Genomic DNA, 21,834 nt, shown 5'->3' with positions numbered 1-21,834 from the left:
TTTGTCTTGGTGTTATGAATAAAACAATCACACTCACAATAATCAAACTAAACAGTTTTTAAAGATGGAAATTACATTAGTTCACAATACTACAATTACGTTACATGGTGTAAATTGGTTTCTTTATGTCCATTGATTTAAATGTTTCTAAATTACAGTATTCTATATCATTTTTAGTGTAAAAACAAGCATTAACAATGAATTTCTGAGGTGTTTTGGCTATTTTTGTGACAAAAATCAATAATCAAATGTAATGTAATATAATGCAATATAATATAATATAACATTATTATAGAAGCCCGTTCCCGCCACTGAATAAAAAATTAAAAAAAGGTTATTGCAACTTATCTCACAATTCTGAATGAGTTTATATCATGCAATTCTGAGAAATAAAGAATTGCAAGATACAAAGTCAGAATTGCGAGAAAAATAAAGTCAGAATTGTGAGTTTGTATCTCACAATTCTGAGAAAAAAGAATTGCAAGATACAAAGTCGCAATTGCGAGAAAAAAAATCAGAATTGCTAGTTTATATCTCAAAATTCTGAGAAAAAAAGAATTGAAAGATACAAAGTCGCAATTGCGAGAAAAATAAAGTCAGAATTGTGAGTTTATATCTCGCAATTCTGAGAAAAAAAGAATTGCAAGATACAAAGTCGCAATTGCGAGAAAAATAAAGTCAGAATTGTTAGTTTATATCTCAAAATTCTGAGAAAAAAAGAATTGCAAGATACAAAGTCGCAATTGCGAGAAAAAAAGTCAGAATTGTGAGTTTATATCTCGCAATTCTGAGAAAAAAAGAATTGCAAGATACAAAGTCGCAATTGCGAGAAAAAAAATCAGAATTGCTAGTTTATATCTCAAAATTCTGAGAAAAAAGAATTGAAAGATACAAAGTCGCAATTGCGAGAAAAATAAAGTCAGAATTGTGAGTTTATATCTCGCAATTCTGAGAAAAAAAGAATTGCAAGATACAAAGTCGCAATTGCGAGAAAAATAAAGTCAGAATTGTGAGTTTATATCTCAAAATTCTGAGAAAAAAGAATTGAAAGATACAAAGTCGCAATTGCGAGAAAAAAATCAGAATTGCTAGTTTATATCTCGCAATTCTGAGAAAAAAGAATTGAAAGATACAAAGTCGCAATTGCGAGAAAAATAAAGTCAGAATTGTGAGTTTATATCTCAAAATTCTGAGAAAAAAGAATTGAAAGATACAAAGTCGCAATTGCGAGAAAAAAATCAGAATTGCTAGTTTATATCTCGCAATTCTGAGAAAAAAGAATTGAAAGATACAAAGTCGCAATTGCAAGAAAAATAAAGTCAGAATTGTGAGTTTATATCTCGCAATTCTGAGAAAAAAAGAATTGCAAGATACAAAGTCGCAGTTGCGAGAAAAATAAAGTCAGAATTGCTAGTTTATATTTCAAAATTCTGAGAAAAAAAGAATTGCAAGATACAAAGTCGCAATTGCGAGAAAAAAAGTCAGAATTGTGAGTTTATATCTCGCAATTCTGAGAAAAAAGAATTGAAAGATACAAAGTCGCAATTGCGAGAAAAAAAGTCAGAATTGTGAGTTTATATCTCGCAATTCTGAGAAAAAAAGAATTGAAAGATACAAAGTCGCAATTGCGAGAAAAAAAATCAGAATTGCTAGTTTATATCTCACAATTCTGAGAAAAAAAGAATTGCAAGATACAATCTCGCAATTGCCAGATCTAAATTGCAATTGCGAGAAAGAAATGTCAGAATTGTGAGATAAAAAGTTGCAATGACCTTTTTTAATTTTTATTCAGTGGCGGAAACAAGCTTCCATATAATATAATATAATATAATATCATATCATATCATATAATATAATATAATATAATATAATGAAACATAATTACAAGTTGTCATATTAAGTTGACATTTGAAGCTGACAATATAAATATTAGTGTTAAATATAACAAAATATTAAACAGCTACTGGGGAAAAGATGAAAACAATCTCAGGTTACTTGACTGTAACCTTGTTCCCTGAGAAAGCGGAACGAGATGCTGCGCTGCTAAGCGCATTGGGAACGTCTTTAGAAGTGACCAGCTGTGAATATTGTATGTAAAACGTCAATATAATTGACTAAACGGCATTATAGCCTCGATTGGTGACGTCACCGGAGCGCACGCGCACGAGGCTATAAATAGATGAGCCACAGGTGCATCGTCAGGATATTTTGTCTGAAGAGCAGTCCTGGGACATCTTCAGCACGGCAAAGTAGCGCAGCATCTCGTTCCGCTTTCTCAGGGAACAAGGTTACAGTCAAGTAACCTGAGATTGTTCCCTTTTGAAAGCTACAGTCGATGCTGCGCTGCTAAGCGCATTGGGAACGAGAATACCCACGCCGCCGAGCTTGAATATGTCTGGACTCCTACGGTTGTGCAGGTGTGTTTCACAAGAACGTAGGAAGACCTAGACATTAGCTTGTGATGTCGACTCAAGGACGTGAGAGCCCGGAGTGGCATGAACATCCAAGCTATAAAATCTTATGAATGTGTGCGGAGAGGACCAGCCTGCCGCATCACAAACTTGTTGTAGGGGAGCACCCCTTGCCAACGCATTGGACGAGGCGACCCCCCTGGTGGAGTGAGCCCTAAGGCCTATAGGCGAAGCTTGACCGCGCGCCTCATAGGCAAGAGCTATAGCATCCCTGACCCAATGAGAGATGGTCTGCTTGGTGGCAGCTGCTCCTCTGTTATGGGGGCCATAACAGACGAAGAGTTGCTCCGACTTACGCCACTGGCTAGTGCGGTGGATGTAAGCCTGAAGAGCGCGGACTGGACACAGTCTATGAGAATTCTCCTGCTCCGGCGTTGTGAACGGTGGAGGACAGAAGGCTTCTAAAATGACCGGATGTACAGCCGAGAATGGCACCTTGGGCAGATAATCAGGATGAGGATGCAAAATCACTTTCACCAATCCTGGGGCAAAGTCTAAGCAGGATGGCGCGATAGACAGAGCCTGCATATCCCCAATTCTTTTTAAGGAAGTTATTGCCATTAGAAAAACCATTTTAAGAGTCAGAAGTTTGTCAGACGCTGACTCTAAAGGTTCAAACGGGGTTTCAACCAGACCCTCAAGGACTATTGCTAAGTCCCAAGAAGGGATCTTGGTTTTGACTGGAGGCCTCAGTCTCCTGGCCCCACGAAGGAAGCGGGAGAGCAGAGGGTGCCTCCCAAGCGGTTCCCCATCAATTAGGGCGTGGCAAGCCGAAAGAGCGGCCACATATACCCTAAGAGTAGCGGGGCAAATGCCTGATGATAATTTCTCTTGCATGAAGTCCAACACTGAAGCAATCTGGCAGTTAACTGGATCTACATTGTGTGCAGCACACCACCTTTCAAAAATACCCCATTTAACGGCATAAATCCTCCTAGTGGAGGGAGCCCTAGCACTTAGGATGGTCTCAATAACGGCAGGTGAAAGCCCTGTGTCCCTCAGTTGGTTCCCCTCAGGGGCCAAACGTGAAGATTCCACAGGTTGGGCCTGGGATGGAATATCGTTCCCCCCGCCTGCGATAGAAGGTCCCTCCTCTCCGGAATCGCCCAAGGCGAGCCGTCGAGGAGAGATATTATCTCCGAGAACCATACTCTGTTCGGCCAACGCGGCACTATCAATAAGAGGCAAGAACCTTGCTGGCGAACTCTGGCTAGAACCCCCGGGAGCAGAGAGACTGGAGGAAACGCATACAGGCGCATATTGGGCCATGAGTGCGCCATCGCATCCAGACCCAACGGAGCTGGGTGACTCAGAGAGAAGTAAAGGGGACATTGCGCTGTCTGTATAGAGGCGAAGAGGTCCACTTCCGCCTGATAAAATCTGGTCCATATCAGATTCACTACTTCCGGGTGGAGTTTCCACTCGCCCATCGGTAATGTCTGTCTGGACAGTAAGTCTGCTCCCACATTCAAGTGCCCTGGAATGTAAACTGCCTTGAGTGACAGGAACTTTCCTTGGGCCCAGAGAAAAATCTGCCTCGCTAATCTGTTCAGATTGCGTGAGCGCAGACCTCCCTGGTGATTTATATAAGAGACTGCTGCTGTATTGTCCACCCGCACTAAGACATGACAGCCCCTCAACTGATGGAGAAAGTATTTCAGAGCCAGAAATACAGCCATCAACTCGAGGCAATTGATGTGCCAATCGAGCTGATGACCCTCCCATTCCCCTTGAGCTGGACGACCATGTAAGACCGCTCCCCAGCCCGTCAGGGAGGCGTCCGTCGTTAGCAGTTTGCGACGACAGGGCGCCCCTAGAGTGGGACCCAAGGTAAGGAACCGGGGTCTGAACCACAGAGTTAGTGTACGAAGCCCGCGGCGCGTCACTTTTATTTGCCTTTGAGGATTGGCTCTTGGATGAAATCCTCTGGCCTTTAGCCACAACTGAAACGGTCTCATGTGCAACAGCCCCAAAGGAATCACCGTGGATGCTGAAGCCATGAAGCCTAACATTTTTTGGTACTGAAGAACAGTACGGTTTTGACCTAGCTTGACTTTGCTCATTGTCTGCCGAATGGTCTCGATTCGAGCGGGAGACAGCTGTGCCCGCATCGTGATCGAATCCCAAACGATACCGAGATAAGTTGTTCTCTGGGCAGGAGAAAGAACACTTTTGTTGGTGTTGAGTCTCAACCCTAGAGAAACTAAATGAGCCAACACGATGTTTCTGTGTTGAAGCGCCAACTCTCGCGATTGTGCCAGTATTAACCAGTCGTCGATGTAGTTCAAAATGCGAATGCCCTGGAGTCGTAATGGAGCCAGTGCTGCATCCATGCATTTTGTGTATGTGCGGGGTGACAAAGCTAGGCCGAATGGAAGAACCCGAAACTGGTACGCTTCGCCCCCTAAAGCGAACCTCAGGAATTTCCTGTGTTGTGGCAATATTTGTATGTGAAAATATGCGTCTTTTAGATCGATCGTGACGAACCAATCGTAATGTTGAATCTGCGTCACGACCATCTTGACAGTTAACATCTTGAACTTGAGTGCTTTGACTGAACGGTTTAAGCCTCGAAGATCTAAGATTGGACGCAACCCCCCATCCTTCTTGGGAACCAGGAAGTATCTGCTGTAATAGCCTGACTCTCTTTCTGGAAGAGGAACATGTTCTATGGCCTCCTTGCTCAGAAGAGTTTTCAGCTCTTGTGACAGTACGTGCATCAGCTCCGGTTTCACGGAAGTGTAAACCACGCCGTTGAAACGCGGAGGACGACGACTGAACTGGATTCTGTATCCTATCTGTACTGTGCTTAATACCCACTCTGAGATGCCTGGCAGAAGTTTCCACGCTGCCAGACTCTCTGAGAGTGGTATTAATTTTACTACTTCCTTTTGAGGGGATGTTAGATGTCCCGCGTCCGGAATGACAGCCGAAAACGACGGAACATCTAACATTTCTCTGGAAACCGCTGCCCCCCGAGGCACGAGAAGTGGCGGGGATGGAGAGGTTTCGTGAGGGTATCGGGGAGAGGCGAGTTTTAAATGTTGAACGCGCCCCATCCCGCGGAGGGCTACCCCCACTAGATTGGGCGCCAGACCATCAGGACTTTCTCTTTTTGTTGATAATAGTCCTGAGATCTGGCTTAGGAGGTTGTTGAGCGCGGCGAGCCTGTCCCCAATCTTTACGAGGGGGAGCACGCTGAGCCACGCTCTGCTTTTTGACCTCCCTGGATGTTGAAGGACCGGGACGGGGCTGGGTGGCAGACGGCCCCTCCCCTTGAGTGCGGCGAGGAAGAAACTGAACAAACGCTTCCTCGTGTTTCTTTACCTCTTTATATCTTTCGACAACGGTGTTAACCGAGTCTCCAAATAGTCCAGAGGGAGAAACGGGGGCATCTAACAGGAACACGCGATCCTTTTCTTTTATTCCTGTCAGATTCAACCATAGATGTCTCTCCGTGCTGACTAAAGCGCTCATAGAGCGGCTGATGGCACGAGCCGTTTGCTTGGTCGCACGGAGAGACAGATCTGTGGCTCGACGAAGATCAGAGAAAGCTTCATCGTCGATTGTACTGCCCGCACTCAAATCCTTCAACAGATCAGCCTGGTATGCCTGTAACACAGCCATTGTGTGCAGCGCAGCACCAGCCTGACCTGCAGCCTGATAAGCTTTTCCCACCGAAGCCGAAGTTGTTCTACACGGTTTAGTGGGGAGGGTAGGTTTCTTTAAAGACGATGCTGATTCGGGTGAGAGATAGCTCGCGAGCGTCTCTTCGACCCGAGGCATCTCCATATATCCTCGTGACTTCGCACCCACGATAGCCGAGAATGTCGACGTCGATGGCACAAAGACACGAGAGGTATATGGTTTACTCCATGACTTGGACAGCTCGTCATGGAGGTCCTCGAAAAAGGGGAGAGGTTTTTGTTTCTTCTCCCCTCTGCCACCGGACAGAAACCTATCCTCAAGCTTGCTACGTTTGGGGGTCTCTTGTTCATCTGGCCAGTCAAGCTGCAACCTGTCCACAGTGCGAGTGATCACCTCCAGCAATTCCTCAACAGATTTTCTATCGCGAGAAGAACGCTCAGAGGCTGGCGGCTCGCGATCTGATGAACCAAGAGATATGTCATCCCCTCCGTGAACCGAAGAAGCACCGAAGCGCGCTTCGAGATCACGAGAAGGAATGTCAGGATTTGGTGACGCAGCAAGCGAAAAGGACGAACCCGTCTCTTGCTCGTCAAGCAAATCCATGCGAGAGCCCCACGATTGCAATGCAGGTGCGGACTGGAAATAATTAAGACGAGTGCGAAGCATCTTGACAGTTAACAGGTCGCAATGCTCACACCCGCCCTTCTCTATCGCCATGACCGCGTGCTGTTCCCCCAAACAAACAAAGCAATAATCGTGTGTATCCATCTCGGTCATGGGACGCGAGCATGGAGGAACACAACGCTTACCTGCTTGTTGACTCATGATGCTCTTTTCCTTCTTTTTAAACTCTTAAAATAAGAAGAGAGAAAAGTGAGAAAAAGAGTGACGTTTCTGCGTTCTGCTTAGTCAAACTAACTCCTAACAAAATCAAGGATGAGTAAGAGAGAGAGTTTTCCGACGCACACAACACACAGAGTGATCTCTGAAGACAAAAGACCTGACGATGCACCTGTGGCTCATCTATTTATAGCCTCGTGCGCGTGCGCTCCGGTGACGTCACCAATCGAGGCTATAATGCCGTTTAGTCAATTATATTGACGTTTTACATACAATATTCACAGCTGGTCACTTCTAAAGACGTTCCCAATGCGCTTAGCAGCGCAGCATCGACTGTAGCTTTCAAAAGGGAACAGGGTTTATATCTGGTTTAAGGTCTGTCCAGCAAGACTTAAAGGATTAGTCCACTTCTAAAAAAATCCATTTCATGTTCATGTCTTCCTTTTTTTAGTCAAAAAGAAAGTTTTTGAGGAAAACATTCTAGGATTTTTCTCCATATAGTGGACTTATTGGGAGCCAAGGGGTTGAAGGTCCAAACTGCAGTTTCAACGCAGCTTCAAAGGGCTCTACACGATCCCAGCTGATACTTGTAACCACAAATGCTCATCTTGCACTAGCTCTGCAATGCACATCTTCACGCATTAAGTAATAATCACATTGGAAAAGTGATTGACACATGATTTGTTCTTCGTCTGTGTACTCCAGTTCAAAAAGGAAGGGTGAATAACTCCATCTCATTTTCTCTTCCAACTCCAAAATTGTTCGCCATCATTATTTTATCTTTTTTTTGTAAATAGTGTTTGACTTTCTTTGTTCGCATGTTTTGCCAACGTCCTGCATGACCTTTCCAATGTGACTACGTAATGCGTAATGCATGCAAGAGGAGTATTTGCAGTTAAAAAGTATATGAATTTTTATTTTTTTTTAGAAAATGACCGATCATTTCGCTAGATAAGACCCTTATTCCTCGGCTGGGATCGTGTAGAGCCCTTTGAAGCTGCATTGAAACTGCAATTTGGACCTTCAACCCGCTAGTTCCCGTTGAAGTCCACTATATGGAGAAAAATCCTGGAATGTTTTCCTCAAAAACCTTAATTTCTTTTTGCCTGAAGAAAAACATGGATGACATAGGGGTGAGTAAAATATCAGGAAATTTTTGCAGTTGATCGACCATCTAAACCAGTTTGGACTGGGAAGAAAATGTAGCTACCATATTTTGAAGCTGAAAAGTTAATCTAAACAAAAATAAAAGGTTGTTAATCTAAACCTCTTGGTTGGCCATGTTGAGTTTGGTAGTGAGTTCCTCTCGACTGGTCTCCAGTTGCTGTTGCAGGTGGTTTCTCTGCTCTTCCAATGACAGACGCCGGATATCAAACTGTTGTCTCATCTCCTGGGAAAGCAAAAACAAAGAGAACACATCAGAAAAAGCCATAGCAGGCCGGCGAAATGAGAGGTGAAACCAGACAGTAGGACAATCTGCTGCTGACAGATGGAGTCTTTTTCAATTTAATTACACAGGAGCTATAAAAGAGCTTTGTTGAGCACAGAGAGGTTTTCAAAAAATAAAGTGACATGATTGTCATGAGATGACAATAAGATTAGTCTCAATATTTGTCGTGATTGAGAGCTATTTTTATGGCGTGCCACAAAACAGTGGGAATAATATCACTGTCACATTGTCATCACTGCAATGAGAAACGGCTGTTTGCATAATCAACACCACTCAACGAGGAGCAGAAAATGTAATTTGGCACAGCTCTCAGGGTTTCAATAGATGATTTGGGAAGTGATAATCCACCAGTCATGTTTAACAGCACTAAATATTCATATTTTTCATTTGTTTTGCATTAAGACGTCGCAGTTTATTTTTATTAAACAGAACACAGAGAATAACAACATTCAAAAGAGAACACTTGGGAGTGCGAAAATGCTAATAAAGCAAAAACTCTAAGCTCATAACAGATCTATTATATAGATTACTATAAACAAATATTCATATTTACTTAAGATTCACCCAAAAATTCAGAACATTTAATATATAGATTAGTTTCTTAGCTTAGAAATTTAGCTTTACATCACTTGCTCACCACTGGATCCTCTACAGTGAATGTGTGCCGTCAGAATAAGAGTCCAAACAGTTGATAAAAACATCACAATAATCCACAAGTTGACTCCAGTTTAATGTTACATTTCTCATCTACATCTTGGATGGCCTGAAAGTGAGTACATTTTCAGCATATTTCCATTTTTGGGTGAACTATTCCTTCAAGCACTAAATCTATAGTAAATAAATGCATGTTCTTACACTGAGCAACTGGTTCTTCTCTCTTTCAGCAGCATTGCGAGCGCTTTCCTGTTGGACTCTGTGTTTCTCCTTGAGTTCCTCTAAGGATTCTGCTTGGCTTTCTTTCAGACAGGCCGTTTCTTCCTCGTATTTGGCCCTGATTTGCGCCAGCTCCATCTCATAGTTCTGCTTCTCCTCACAAAGTGTCTGCCAAAACAGCACAGCTTCATTTACACTCTGTCAAATCTTGATACCTTGTCTCAAATACCACGATAATTGTTTCCAATTGGCAGTGGTCGATTTTCAAAATGCTAATTTGCAACAGTTTGCATAAATCATATTTGGCATGTATGACTATATAGTCCCAGTCTCAATGATTTAACCAAATATTCAAGATTAGGGGAGCTAAATGTAAAAATCAAATATTCTGTCAATGAAAACCCACACAGTTGAGGTCAAAAGTTTACATACACAATGTTGATTATTTTACCAAAATAAGAGGGATCTTTGAGGGATTTTGAGATCCATCTTTTCACACTGAGGACAACTGAGGGACTCATATGCAACTATTACAGAAGGTTCAAATGTTCATTCATGCTTCAAAAGAAAACACAATGCATTCAGAGTCGCGGGGTGAAAACCTTTGAATTTGAAGATCTGGGAAAATGTAACTTATTTTGTCTAATTCTGTATATTCCGTAGCTTCTGAAGGGCAGTACTAAATGAAAAAAATATGATATTTAGGCAAAATAATAAAAATGTACACATCTTCATTCTGTTCAAAAGTTTTCACCCCCGGGTCTTAATGCTTTGTCTTTTCCTTTTGAAGCATCAGTGAGCATTTAAACCTTCTGTAATAGTTGAATATGAGTCCCTCAGTTGTCCTCGGTGTGAATAGATGGATCTTAAAATCATATAGTCATTGTTGGAAAGGATTCAAATACACAAAAATTTATGGGACCTAAAGGATTTTTCTAAAGAACAGCGGACAGTTTACTTGTTCAGGACAAACAAGGGACTCATGAACAACTACCACTAAAAAACAAAAAACAAAAAAAACACAAAACTGACAAAACCAACCATTACTCCAGTATTCAGTGTCACATGATCCTTCAGAAATCATTCTAATATGACGATTTGGTGCTAAAGAGACATTTCTTATTATTATCAATGTTGAAAACAATTGTATTGTTTTATATTTTTGTATAAACCTTGATATTTTTTCAGGATTCTCTGATGAGTAGAAAAACCAAAAGAACAGCATTTAATACATATTACTTACCAACTTAAAACACTAGAAACACTTTCTGCAACACTCTCTGAAACACTTGCAAAATTAGTAATCGCTTCCAAACAGGTTTGTTTCCTGCCTGTCTAATTAAAGAAAAATAGAAAAGGTGAAAATGATTTACCTTTTCCAGGCTGAGGATCTTCTGATGCTGTTGTTCTTCCAGTGTCTGAATTTGCTTCTGAAGTCTCTCTCTCTCTTCTTCCAGCTGTAGGATCTTCTCCTTCAGGCGGTTTTGCTCAGAGCCCAGGTCCCTGATAGTGGCCTCGTGGCTCATTTGGGTCGCTTGAAGAGAGCCTATCTGACCTGTTAATTAAATCCAATGGTTGTTTTGTTAGATTAATGGGTCCTCAAAAAAAAAAAAGATATATTATTTGTGAACATTAAGGAGTCAAAACACAGAAACTGAGTAGAATCCAAGTGGAAATTCAGGCAAAACAGAGTTAAATCCATTTCTGCCAAGCGAAACCGTAACCTCTCTAAAAAACCTCTCACACTGCAGCTTGAGTGATTCAGTGTCATATACTGAAGAAAAATGTAATTGGTTCATGACATTATTCTCACTGGCTTTGTGAAGGATTTCATTGGCCTGCTGCTGAACTCGATCTCTGCTTCCCTCCAGCTCATATTCCGTATCTTTCAGCTGCATCACCCAAATTTCTCCATCCTGTATGGCCTCTTCCAGCTGCTTGTGCAACTCCTGCAAATGGGAAAAAATTGCTTTTTTGAGATGCATTTTTAGTCTTAGAAAGTGTTTAACACACAAACTCATCTCAGTGATGTTTATTTCATTTCATTAGATACAGTAAATTGTGAGTACCCCGTACATTTTGAAGACTCGTGGCCCTGTGAAGTGGAAAGCGTAAACGAAATCATGGAATCAAGTCATGAAACTGGAATTTAATCATATATTTTGCAAAACTGGGATGAATAAATCTAAAGTAGGTCAATACACTTAAATCAACACTTAAAATCAAAATGCAACATGGACTTGTGTCTGTGAATATTAATCCACGAAACTATTTAAGTATGAATCCCTGCGTGTCTGGAAGTGTGTGTGACGCTTGCGGTGTTTTCAGCTTCAGCTGCCTAAATATATAATTACACAAACTCAAACATAATCTCTAGAATGGCTCAGAGTCTGAGAGCATTTTACTGCTTCTTTTTAGAAAAACTATCGTTATAAAGGTCTTCACAGCATCCCGTCAAAAAAAAGTTTGGTTTAACTTGAAGAAACTGTGACAGAAATATATTACCCAATGTGATATTACTACTACTAATGACAAAAAAACTATATTTTTATGGAATTTTTTACCAGAGAAATTATTTACCATTAATTCTTTACCACAAAAATGTACTTACACAACACAGTATTTCCAGAAAAAAAAGAAATAAAATAATTCTTTTTTTTTTTTTTTATAAAATCAATTAGCATCAGAGATGCTTTTGATTATTAAAATTTAACAAAACTATTTCAATTATTTAGACATGCTTTTTGATTCATATTTTTTATTCATACATTCATACATTTTTAATTTTGAAAAATCTTAATGGGAAAAACAGAATCCAGGAAAAAATTCAACAAATTTTATTTATCTTGTAGACAAGTGCATTAAAATACTAATAATCAACTTTTCCATTACAGGAATATAATACATTTTGCACAATATTACTGTTTTTACTGTATTTTTAATCAAATAAATGAAGCAATGGTGAGCATAAAGACATCTTTCAAGAACATTAAATAATTTTACCTCAAATATTTGAATGGTAGTTTACTATTAAATGCTGTACTTCACTTATTGATTAAGATAGTTTTTTAAAATGCGTAATATTTAAGATAGATTTCCATATTTAGATTAAAAGTCTGTCTGTGAAAAGGGTTAAACAATAAAATCTACAATAAAAGGTATTAAAAGTAATAAAACTACATGATTTAACAGTTTTAATAATCAACCCAATAAAAGTGCCTAGCACACTGAATGCCCTTCAATGAATCTCCATGTAAAGAAAATGTTAAAATCATTACCGTAATTGTGACTTCTGCATTGTTAAGAGACGCCTGCAGTCTGTTGGTCTTGTCCCTGCTCTCTCGAGCCTCGTCCTGAGCTCTGTGGAGTTCAGCACGGAGTTTACAAAGGGTCCTTTGAAGCGCTGACTCTTGCACCTGAAACTCTTTCCTCAACTCCACCTCCGTCCTCTTCCAAGCCAGCAAGTTCTCTGTGGTGAGCTGCTGCGTCCGCCTCATGGCCTCCAGCTCGCGTTCATAGAAGCCTTGAGCCTTGCTCAGCTTGGCTTCGTATTCCTCCACCAGCCTGACTTTATCCTGTGTCAACACCTCCACACGCTCCATGAGCGACTCTAGCTCCGTACGATGCAGCTCGGCCAGTTTCTCCTGCTCCAAGCTGGAGGACGCACTCTGATTCTGCTGGCTTTCCAGCAGCTCCTGCACTTCCTGACGATGGACCGACTTGAGGTCCTCCAACGCTCGCCGTTTTTCCTGCTCAAACTGGGCTTGCACCTGACTAAAGGAGCGCAGCTTCTCTTCAAACTCGTGCCTCATCTCCTCAACTTCACGAGACATAGAGACCACACGTTGTGTGTGCTGGGCTTCTGTGCACAGCTGAGTGTCCTCCACTCGCTGCCGGTACATCTCGAACTCGGCCAGAGCTTGCCGCTTCATGTGTTCGTGCAGCTCCACAGATTCCTCCAGAGACTGCAGGCGCCGTTTCAGGTCGGCCTCGTCCCCGATCTTGCTCTTGTAGTGGAAGATCTTCTCCCGAGCCTCTGTCAGAATGTGCTGAACCTCCTCATCGTGGGCCTCCTTCAGAGACTGGATGGCATCTTCATGCTCGTCGTTTTTTGTGTTGAGGGCGTAAATGACCTGTGAGGAACATGGGTGATGAAGAATCAGTTTTTTAGCTGCAGAAAACCAAAAACAGCCTGTGGTTTATCGCTTTCCCTCTAAAAATCAGTGAATTACTTAGCTATCAGCACTGTCTGCATGTTTGCTGAAAATAGCAGCTTGTAGTCAGATTTTTGAGGTTATTTCGCATGGAATAACTCCAAACTTTAAACTTTAATGTTTTATATTAGATTCAATCACAGGGCAGCAAAGTACAGTATGAAGCCATACCTTTATTTCTTCTCTGGAACAAAAAAGGAGAGTATTTTGAAGACATTCTCTGTGTTTTATTTATCTATACAATGAAAGTTGACCCCATTGGCTTCTATTGTATGTAAAACATGTAAAGCATTCATTAAAATATCTTCTATTCTGTTCCAGAGCAGAAATAGAGGTTTGGAAGTACATGAGGGTGAATAAATGATACTTATCCCTGTTGATTAATCACAAAAAAATTAACAAGTTTTTGGAAATGTAATGTTTAAATGTGCAAATAAGGCATTGTCTAATTCAATATGCACTGATTTGCATGCATTCTCAGAACAGGAATCTGAGCATTGGATTAAGCAAGGTGCAAAATTCTTTATTTTGTTGGCATTAAGTGTTAAATACAAAGGGGATTTTTGATATCTTTTTATCTTTCTATAAATCACAAAATATAGTCACTAGCCATAATTTTTTTTAATTTTAGGTATAAAATGTTAAATATACTCAACCAGTCAAATGTTTTTTAATAGTAAAATTTATGTTTTTTTTCTGCTCACCATTTATTTGATCCAAAATACAGAGAAATAATATTTTACTACTTAAAATAACTGCCTTCTATTTGAATATATTTCAAAATGTAATTTATTCCTCTGATCAAAGCAACAATACTCCAATCTTCAGTGTCACATGATCCTTCAGAAATTATTCTAATATGCTGATTTGCTGTTTAAGAAAATATTATTATTATTATGAATATTTAAAACAGTTAAGTGCATATTTTAGGATTCTTTGATGAATAAAAAGAACCAAAGCATAAATGCATCAGCATTTATCTGAAATAAAAAGCTTTTGTAACATATAATACACTACCATTCAAAAGCTTGGATTCATTTTTTGGGGAGAGAAAATAAATTATAGAAATGAATACTTTTATTTATCAAGGATGCTTTAAATTAATCAAATGTGATGATAAAGACATTTTAATCTTACAAAAGATTTCTATTTTAGATCATTGCTGTTTTTCTGATTTCTATTCATTAAAAAAATCTACTTTTTTCCACATAATAATGTTTTTAAACAGCAAATCAGAATATTAGAATGATTTCTGAAAGATCATATGACTGGAATAATGATGCTTAAAAGTCAGCTTTGAAATCACAGGAATAAATTACATTTTAAAATATATTCAAGTACAAAACAGTTATTTGAAATAGTACAAATATTTCAGAATATGACTGTTTTTGCTGTACTTTTGATAAAATAAATTCAGGCTTGGTGAGCAAAAGAGTCTTCTTTAAAAAACAAAAAATCTAACTGTTCAAAACTCAGTAAAAACTGTAAATCAAAAAATATAGTCAACAGCCATAAAAAAGTACATTTTTAGCAATAAAAGTAAAAAAATACATATTAGGTGAATGATATATGAACAAACACCTTCAGAATGTAGAAACAAAACTAAAACATTTGATGTATTTAAGTGCTGCTGAAGTGGAGATTTCTAGTGCATGAGAGAAAAACTCATTTTGAGAAAACAGCATTAAAAATATGTTTTGTATTTGAATTCCTCAGACACAAACAGATCAAATGTATGTTAATCTGTATTTTGGATGCTTTCTTTCCACTAACCCTGAAGAAGTTAAGTTATGGCAGCAAAATAGCATAAAATCTCAAAACTGGCTGTAGTGTCTTGCTAAAAGCCAAGAAATATTCCTCCAGGCCACATGTGTCCATCTTGCACACCTCAATAAGTGTCTGGTTTGGTTCAGCCACCAAAACAGACATCAGAAAATTGCAACAAACAGAAGATAACTGCACTAGAACAAACAGTATAAACCTCTAAAGTGACATAAAAAGGGAGAAAAAATCATTACGGATCTAACAGATGAAGGACACCACCTCTTTTGACCTCTGGCAGGCACCACAGGGCACTGGCAGCCAAAACAATTTCTTTCCACTGGCCATTTCAATGTAGTGCAGTAGACTATTAAACATTATTAAGCAACAAAGATGTACACTATATGTAAACATATATTCATATTCATGCTGTTTCAATATGCTATATTCATTTTGCACATCCCCATGTATTTTTATACTAATAGTTTGATGTATTTCCTTGCAAACATAATGTATATTTAGAGCACTCAAAGCTCCTGTAAACTGGTCTGGACCAAATTCTTAATTTAATAAACAAGAGTCAGTATTAAAAATGTCCTTTTTGGAGCCAACAGTTTTTCCAGCCAAGCATTTCATAATCATGCCTCTCTTTCGTTGTGCTTAAGAGTTGCACATCAAAGCAAGCCGCCTTCACTTGCTGCTCTCACGCTGCTGCTCCTCTTTTCATCTTTAATTGATTCCTTTCTGTCACATCCGTGTTATTAACATACTGTAAGGACGCCCTATTCTGCACAACTGTAGTTATGCAAAGTAGCTCTACCTAGTCTAATTAGTGTATTAATACGGTCCATGTCAGCTTCAAAACCATACAACTGGATTTTCCTGAACAAAGCTCCTAGTTTTCTTACCATAACTTACCATATTGAAGAGATGGATTAGATGTGAATTCAAATAAATTGTTTGGCTGGAGTCTGAGAAACCTCAAGGGTACTTGAATAATTTGAAAACAAAGCTAACATTTAATTACCATGTTTTTATTTCATGACTTAAGATGATCTAATAAGAACATATAAACACAATTTAAACTTCATAATTTATGCTTCAAAATACTTTACATTATTCCTATTTGGCGCCTCATAAATAAATGCAATTTTCACATTCTCTGATTAGTGCAAACCAGTGTTAGTTTAGTATAACTGAGATACTATCATTTTTATTAATATTTTGAACACATTTTTATTTGTATATTTTCTCTCATTATAATTTTGGTTAAAGTTTTAGTAATTTTGTTGTGTTTTTGACATTTTTTATTATTATTTTTAAATATATCAATATAGTTATAGCTTTATTTTTTTTTATTTATAAGTGACATTTTTCATGGTTTGCTAAAATACTTTAGTATAATATCCTTGGTGTACACAGTATATATACATTTTTTAATTTGTATATTTTCTGTTCTCATTTTGATTTTAGTTAAAGTTTTAATAATTTTGTTGTGTTTTTAACCTTTGTTTTTATATATTTTTTAAATATATCAATATAGTTATTGTTTTTTTATTGTAAAATTTATTTGTGACAATTTTTATGGTTTTTAGTATAATAACCTTGGTGTACACAGTATAGGTAATTTAATTTAGATATTTTAAATGATATTATTGTATATCTATCGATCGATCGATTGATCCATTTTTCTTAGATTGTTAGATTTTGTTTATACTAATATAATATAGTAATAATATAGTTATAGTTATTATATATATAAAATTATCATGTTTATAATTCATGATTTAAGATAATCCAACAAAAACATATACATTTTTATTTTTATATTTTCTTTTTTTTACTTTTCGTTAAAGGTTTTGTAATTTTGTTGTGTTTTTTACTTTTTATGTATTTTTTTTGTAATATATCAGTATAGTTTAATTTTTTTTATATTTTAAAATTTGTATTTTGTTTGTGACTTTGTTATGGTTTGCTACAAAACTATAATATAATAACCTTTGGTGTACACAGTATAGTTAAGTTATATATATATATATATATATATATATATATATATAAATTATTTTTAAAACACAGTAAAAAATGTATATATATATATATATATATATATATATATATATATATATATATATATATATATATATATATTACTGTGTGTTTTTGTTGTGTTCAAACAGACTCCAAACAGAAATGCATGCCTACACAATCTTACAAAATCTTACTAAATATCAGCCTGTTGAATTTAGTTTACATCGAAAGAATATATTAAAAGCATCTGAAAGGGAAATTAAGAATTAAATACTGTTATTGTTTGCACACATCTACGTCTGGGACCCTAAACATAAAAACAACAAGGTCTTGAATCCTCCAAAGCAAAGACTGCTCTCATGCTGGACATAAATTCCACAATCAAAGATAAAAACAAGGCATATACACTTAATAAACTAGAATGTTTTTTTCTGCAATAAAGACTCATTATGTAACATGCCTTGCTGGATAGTTTTTGCAGACATTACGCACAGATTAAATGCATCTTGCAAACCTTGCCTGGGATTATAAACAGATTTTTGCAGGAAAAAAAAACACTGCGGTGCAAAAATTGCAATATGTAGGGCATCATCTCTATGGGGGATAAGGATTAAACATCACGCAGAACCCTTCAGTATATTCACATTAAAGTTAAGACACTGTTATCAAAACACAAGCAATGTGATCACACCAACCTTAGTGAGTTGTGCTATTTTTTTACTCATCTTCAGGTGCAGATCTTGAGTGTATTCCATGGTCAGCGCAGATTCGTAGAGTAAATGGCTGGACGAGGAGGATGGACTGGTGCCTGATCCAGAAGCAGCAGCAGCAGCGGGAGGATTGATGCCCGGAGCAGCACTATACGGCGGCTGCCAGCCCGTCCCCGTCGCCATCTTCACGTACTGTCACGATCCCAAATCCCTCGCAAGTAGGTTAAGGATGATCCTGCGCCATCAGTATACCTGTCATCCATATGAATTCGTGTAAACCCATCATGCTGTTTGTCTACAGGCTACGTGTCGATCAGCGACTGTTCACCTGACTCGCCACACAGTCAATATTCTTAGCGTCTGATATTTGCTCTACGTGACAGATAGGCTACGTGTATTGGCGGGAGGCGAATGACAATGAACTGAGCGCTACAATGTAACATCGGAGCATCATCACATTCACGCTCAGTGGCAAATGCGGCGAGAAGAGAGAGAGTTGTAAATGACGTCAGAGCAGCACGGTTACCTCACACACTGCTTTTCTGCTGCAGATACGTGATAGAAATACAAACGGGCCTATGAATTATCGACAAAACAAAACATAACACGAACTAAGGCACACCAACAAGTGTAGTATGCTCGTTTCAGGAGTGGTGCGGTGTTAGTTGTGTGTATACAGGCAATAATATAATAGCCTACCATATATTTTGTATTAATATAATGTAATATTCTGGTGTAGCCTATTTCAGGAGTATTGTTAGTCGTGTGTATACAGCAATAACATTATACAATGTATATTTAGAATAGAATAGAATAGAATATAGAATAGAATACAATTTTACTTTTAGTTGTGTGTTCGTAAAATAATACTATTGTAAAATGGTCTCTTTTTGTCTTCTTTTTATTATTAATTTATTATATTTTATTTGATTAAAATACCTGGGTTGTATCCGAAATCGCCCCCTATACCCTCATTCACTATTCCCTACATTAGTCCACTCGTACAGTTCACTTCAAGGAGTGAATGAAAATGAGTGAGTGAATTCGGACACTAAATGCACCGGAAGGACTGGCGCTTTTGCATAGTTTGCTTGCTATTTAACACTCATTTAAAACGGACAGTTCGAGTAGTAAGATCAGGGCCGGCCCAAGCCTTCAGGGGGCCCTAAGCAGAATTTTATTTGGGGGCCCCTCTGTGCCACCAATATGACTAATTATTGTCAATCCTTTATTATTCGCACACTATAAATCTAACACACCCAATATAAATTTTATTTTTTTGTAGCTGCGTTGCTTACATAGCAATGTTTTTACCCTTGCTATGATCTTTAATTGTAACAGTAGCAAATCCACAGGAGTAGTCAGGTGTTAATTTGCACTTTAACATTCAAAGTCAGATCGTGTTTCATCACTGTTGTTCTAGCGAAAAAACACTGACACAATGATGAACAAGTAACAGTAATATTCACAATAACATCGTTTTATTGTATTATCAAGTAAATCCAATTCCCTAATTTACGTTTTAAAAAACTTCATTATTCTTTGCTGTCTAAAACGACGACATCTTTAAACCTGTGTCGGCCACTGTAGCTTCAGTAAAGGGAGGGGTGAGCGGTGGACGGAGTCGTTGGTTGCAATTCACAACCTCACCGCTAGATGCCGCAAAAAATCTACACACTGCACCTTTAAGTTACCTCAGTCAGGCATCTTATGACTGTCACACTCCAACTGTGCATACATCCTGCAGCAGCCAGTTAGAATAATATTGCGTTGTTTTTTTAATTGAATAATGTTTTTTCATTACCAGTATGATATCCATTTTAATATTATACATATATAAATAAAAAATAAAAATAAAAAAACGATGTAATTTCATGTACTCTTGGGGGCCCCCTGGTGGCCATGGGGCCCTAAGCAGCCGCTTAGTTCGCTTATGCCTTGGGCCGGCTGATTAAAGGATTTATCTTGAACTAGGCCTATGTCACGGAAATTACGTATAAACCATAGTTAAACAAATTGAATAAACTATTTACAACGAATTTGTACTTGTGTTGTACGCTGTATTTCACTGTGGACGAGCGGGTTGTAAAATGAACGGATGGATGATTCAGCTGCGGGCGCCATCTTTTGGCAAGAAAAGCATAATTACGACAAACGAGCCGTTTTTGAGATTGACCGTGATTTAGTTTTGTGGTCAGTGGCCGGTGAATGGGAGTACTAGGGGCATACATTTGAGCGCATCAAAATCGATATTTTTACAACACTAAGAAGGCTCGACACACCATGACACTTTGCTCGAAGTATCGCCTGGGTCTCTACACATGAACTCCAGCATTGAGAACATTGTTTGTGTGCACACAGAGTTTACTAAAAAGAAAGTTTTTGAACAACTCACTTACACTGTTTGGGTTTCTGCTCACAGCCATCTTGCCAGTCAAGAAGTGTATATGAAGTATTATATTGTGTATATGAAGTATTATATTCTATTTATTTTGGTTTTTATACATTTTATTTGATTAAACTTTTTTGGTTTTAATTATGCAATTGTTTTGACTCTTATCTGCACTTATCTGTGTCACATCTAAGACTCATTTACATCTTCATATATTTTTGTATTATGGTCTAATATATTATTTTAGATAAATAATTAAAATATAAAAAAATATATAAAATAAAATAATAAAAAAATAAAACATAAAGACTCATTACATATGTGTGTATGTGTACATATAGAAATTATTATATTGGTACAGTGTATATAGAGTAGATTCTTTTATTAACATTTTGTAAAAAAATTGTAAAAGTTTTAGTTGTGTATACATAAAATATATATTATTATGTAAATGAAGTACTATGTTATCTATATTGTATTTTTATAAATTTTATTTGATTAAAATACCTTGTTTTTGTTTTTAATTATGCAGTTCTTTTGACTGTTATTTGCACACCATTATTTATTTTCATTATTCACATGTATATACGTTTATATTTTCATATATATGTGTGTGTTTATTTATATATATATATATATATATATATATATATAGTTTATCTATCTGATTAGTGTATATGGAGTATACATTATATTAAAATAAAAATATATTATTTTATATCAATAATTAAAATGTAAAAATTTAAAATAATACAATTAAAACATACAATATAAAGACTTATTATATATGTGCTTATGTGTACAAATCTTACATCAATTATTATATTAATTACTAAATTATTACACAAATTATCAAATGGTCAGCAGACATACATTTGATTTATCAACGAAACATCAAGTTACACAGTCTCAAAATGCTTTTGTTAAGTAATTACTGCCACCTACTGGTATTTGAATGATATCTCTTTACTAATGTTTTACACCGTAAAAAGTAGGCCTACGTTTTTTTTCATCTGCTGGGCTGTTATTACCTGTGATATCCAGGAAATGTCTGCAACATTTTGCAATAGATTTATCTAAAAGGTGTGGTGTGGGTCAACACTGTGCTTTCAGCAACACACCAAAGCAAAGAAAGTCAACTGCTAATGCACACCTATAAAAGGAACTAGAGATATAAATTTTGAACTTGGTTGTCCTCACAAGATGCCCTCCAAAATCGCAAAGCGATGTCTCTCATCTCCCCTGTGTAAACTCACACAAACCAAGTAACAGGAAACCACACATTTAATCATCAGAACTAGACGAAATATGATACAATCTTGATATAATCTTTCTTCTTGATGATGAGTCTTCAACCTTTCTACTTCCTCTTATTCGGTCTGTCGTTTTCACACATTTTTGACAGTAGAAAAGCAGGTTGGCACATGAATTAGGTGTGTCTGCA

General features: G+C 37.6%; 1 protein-coding gene across 2 annotated transcripts in view; it reads right to left on the bottom strand.

Moving 5' to 3' along the window:
- Positions 1-18,567, bottom strand: part of fam184aa (family with sequence similarity 184 member Aa) — a 46,393-nt gene extending 27,826 nt beyond the window's left edge. Inside the window, exons 1-6 of one of the 2 annotated variants that reach the window (XM_073827102.1) lie at positions 17,984-18,567; positions 12,561-13,415; positions 11,096-11,231; positions 10,656-10,837; positions 9,265-9,450; positions 8,227-8,349 (exon numbers count right to left, since the gene is read on the bottom strand). In XM_073827102.1, the coding sequence (XP_073683203.1) occupies positions 8,227-8,349; positions 9,265-9,450; positions 10,656-10,837; positions 11,096-11,231; positions 12,561-13,415; positions 17,984-18,181 (1,680 nt within the window). In that variant the 5' untranslated portion in view covers positions 18,182-18,567. The remainder of the gene's footprint in view (positions 1-8,226; positions 8,350-9,264; positions 9,451-10,655; positions 10,838-11,095; positions 11,232-12,560; positions 13,416-17,983) is intronic. The other variant, XM_073827101.1, reaches the window with a different exon arrangement.
- Between the last annotated feature and the right edge of the window lie 3,267 nt (positions 18,568-21,834).

This window comes from Garra rufa, chromosome 21 (assembly GCF_049309525.1).
Source record: "Garra rufa chromosome 21, GarRuf1.0, whole genome shotgun sequence".
Classification (NCBI taxonomy): Eukaryota; Metazoa; Chordata; class Actinopteri; order Cypriniformes; family Cyprinidae; genus Garra; species Garra rufa.
Note: the sequence above shows the minus strand (reverse complement) of the source record. Positions and strands in the feature narration are given on the sequence as shown.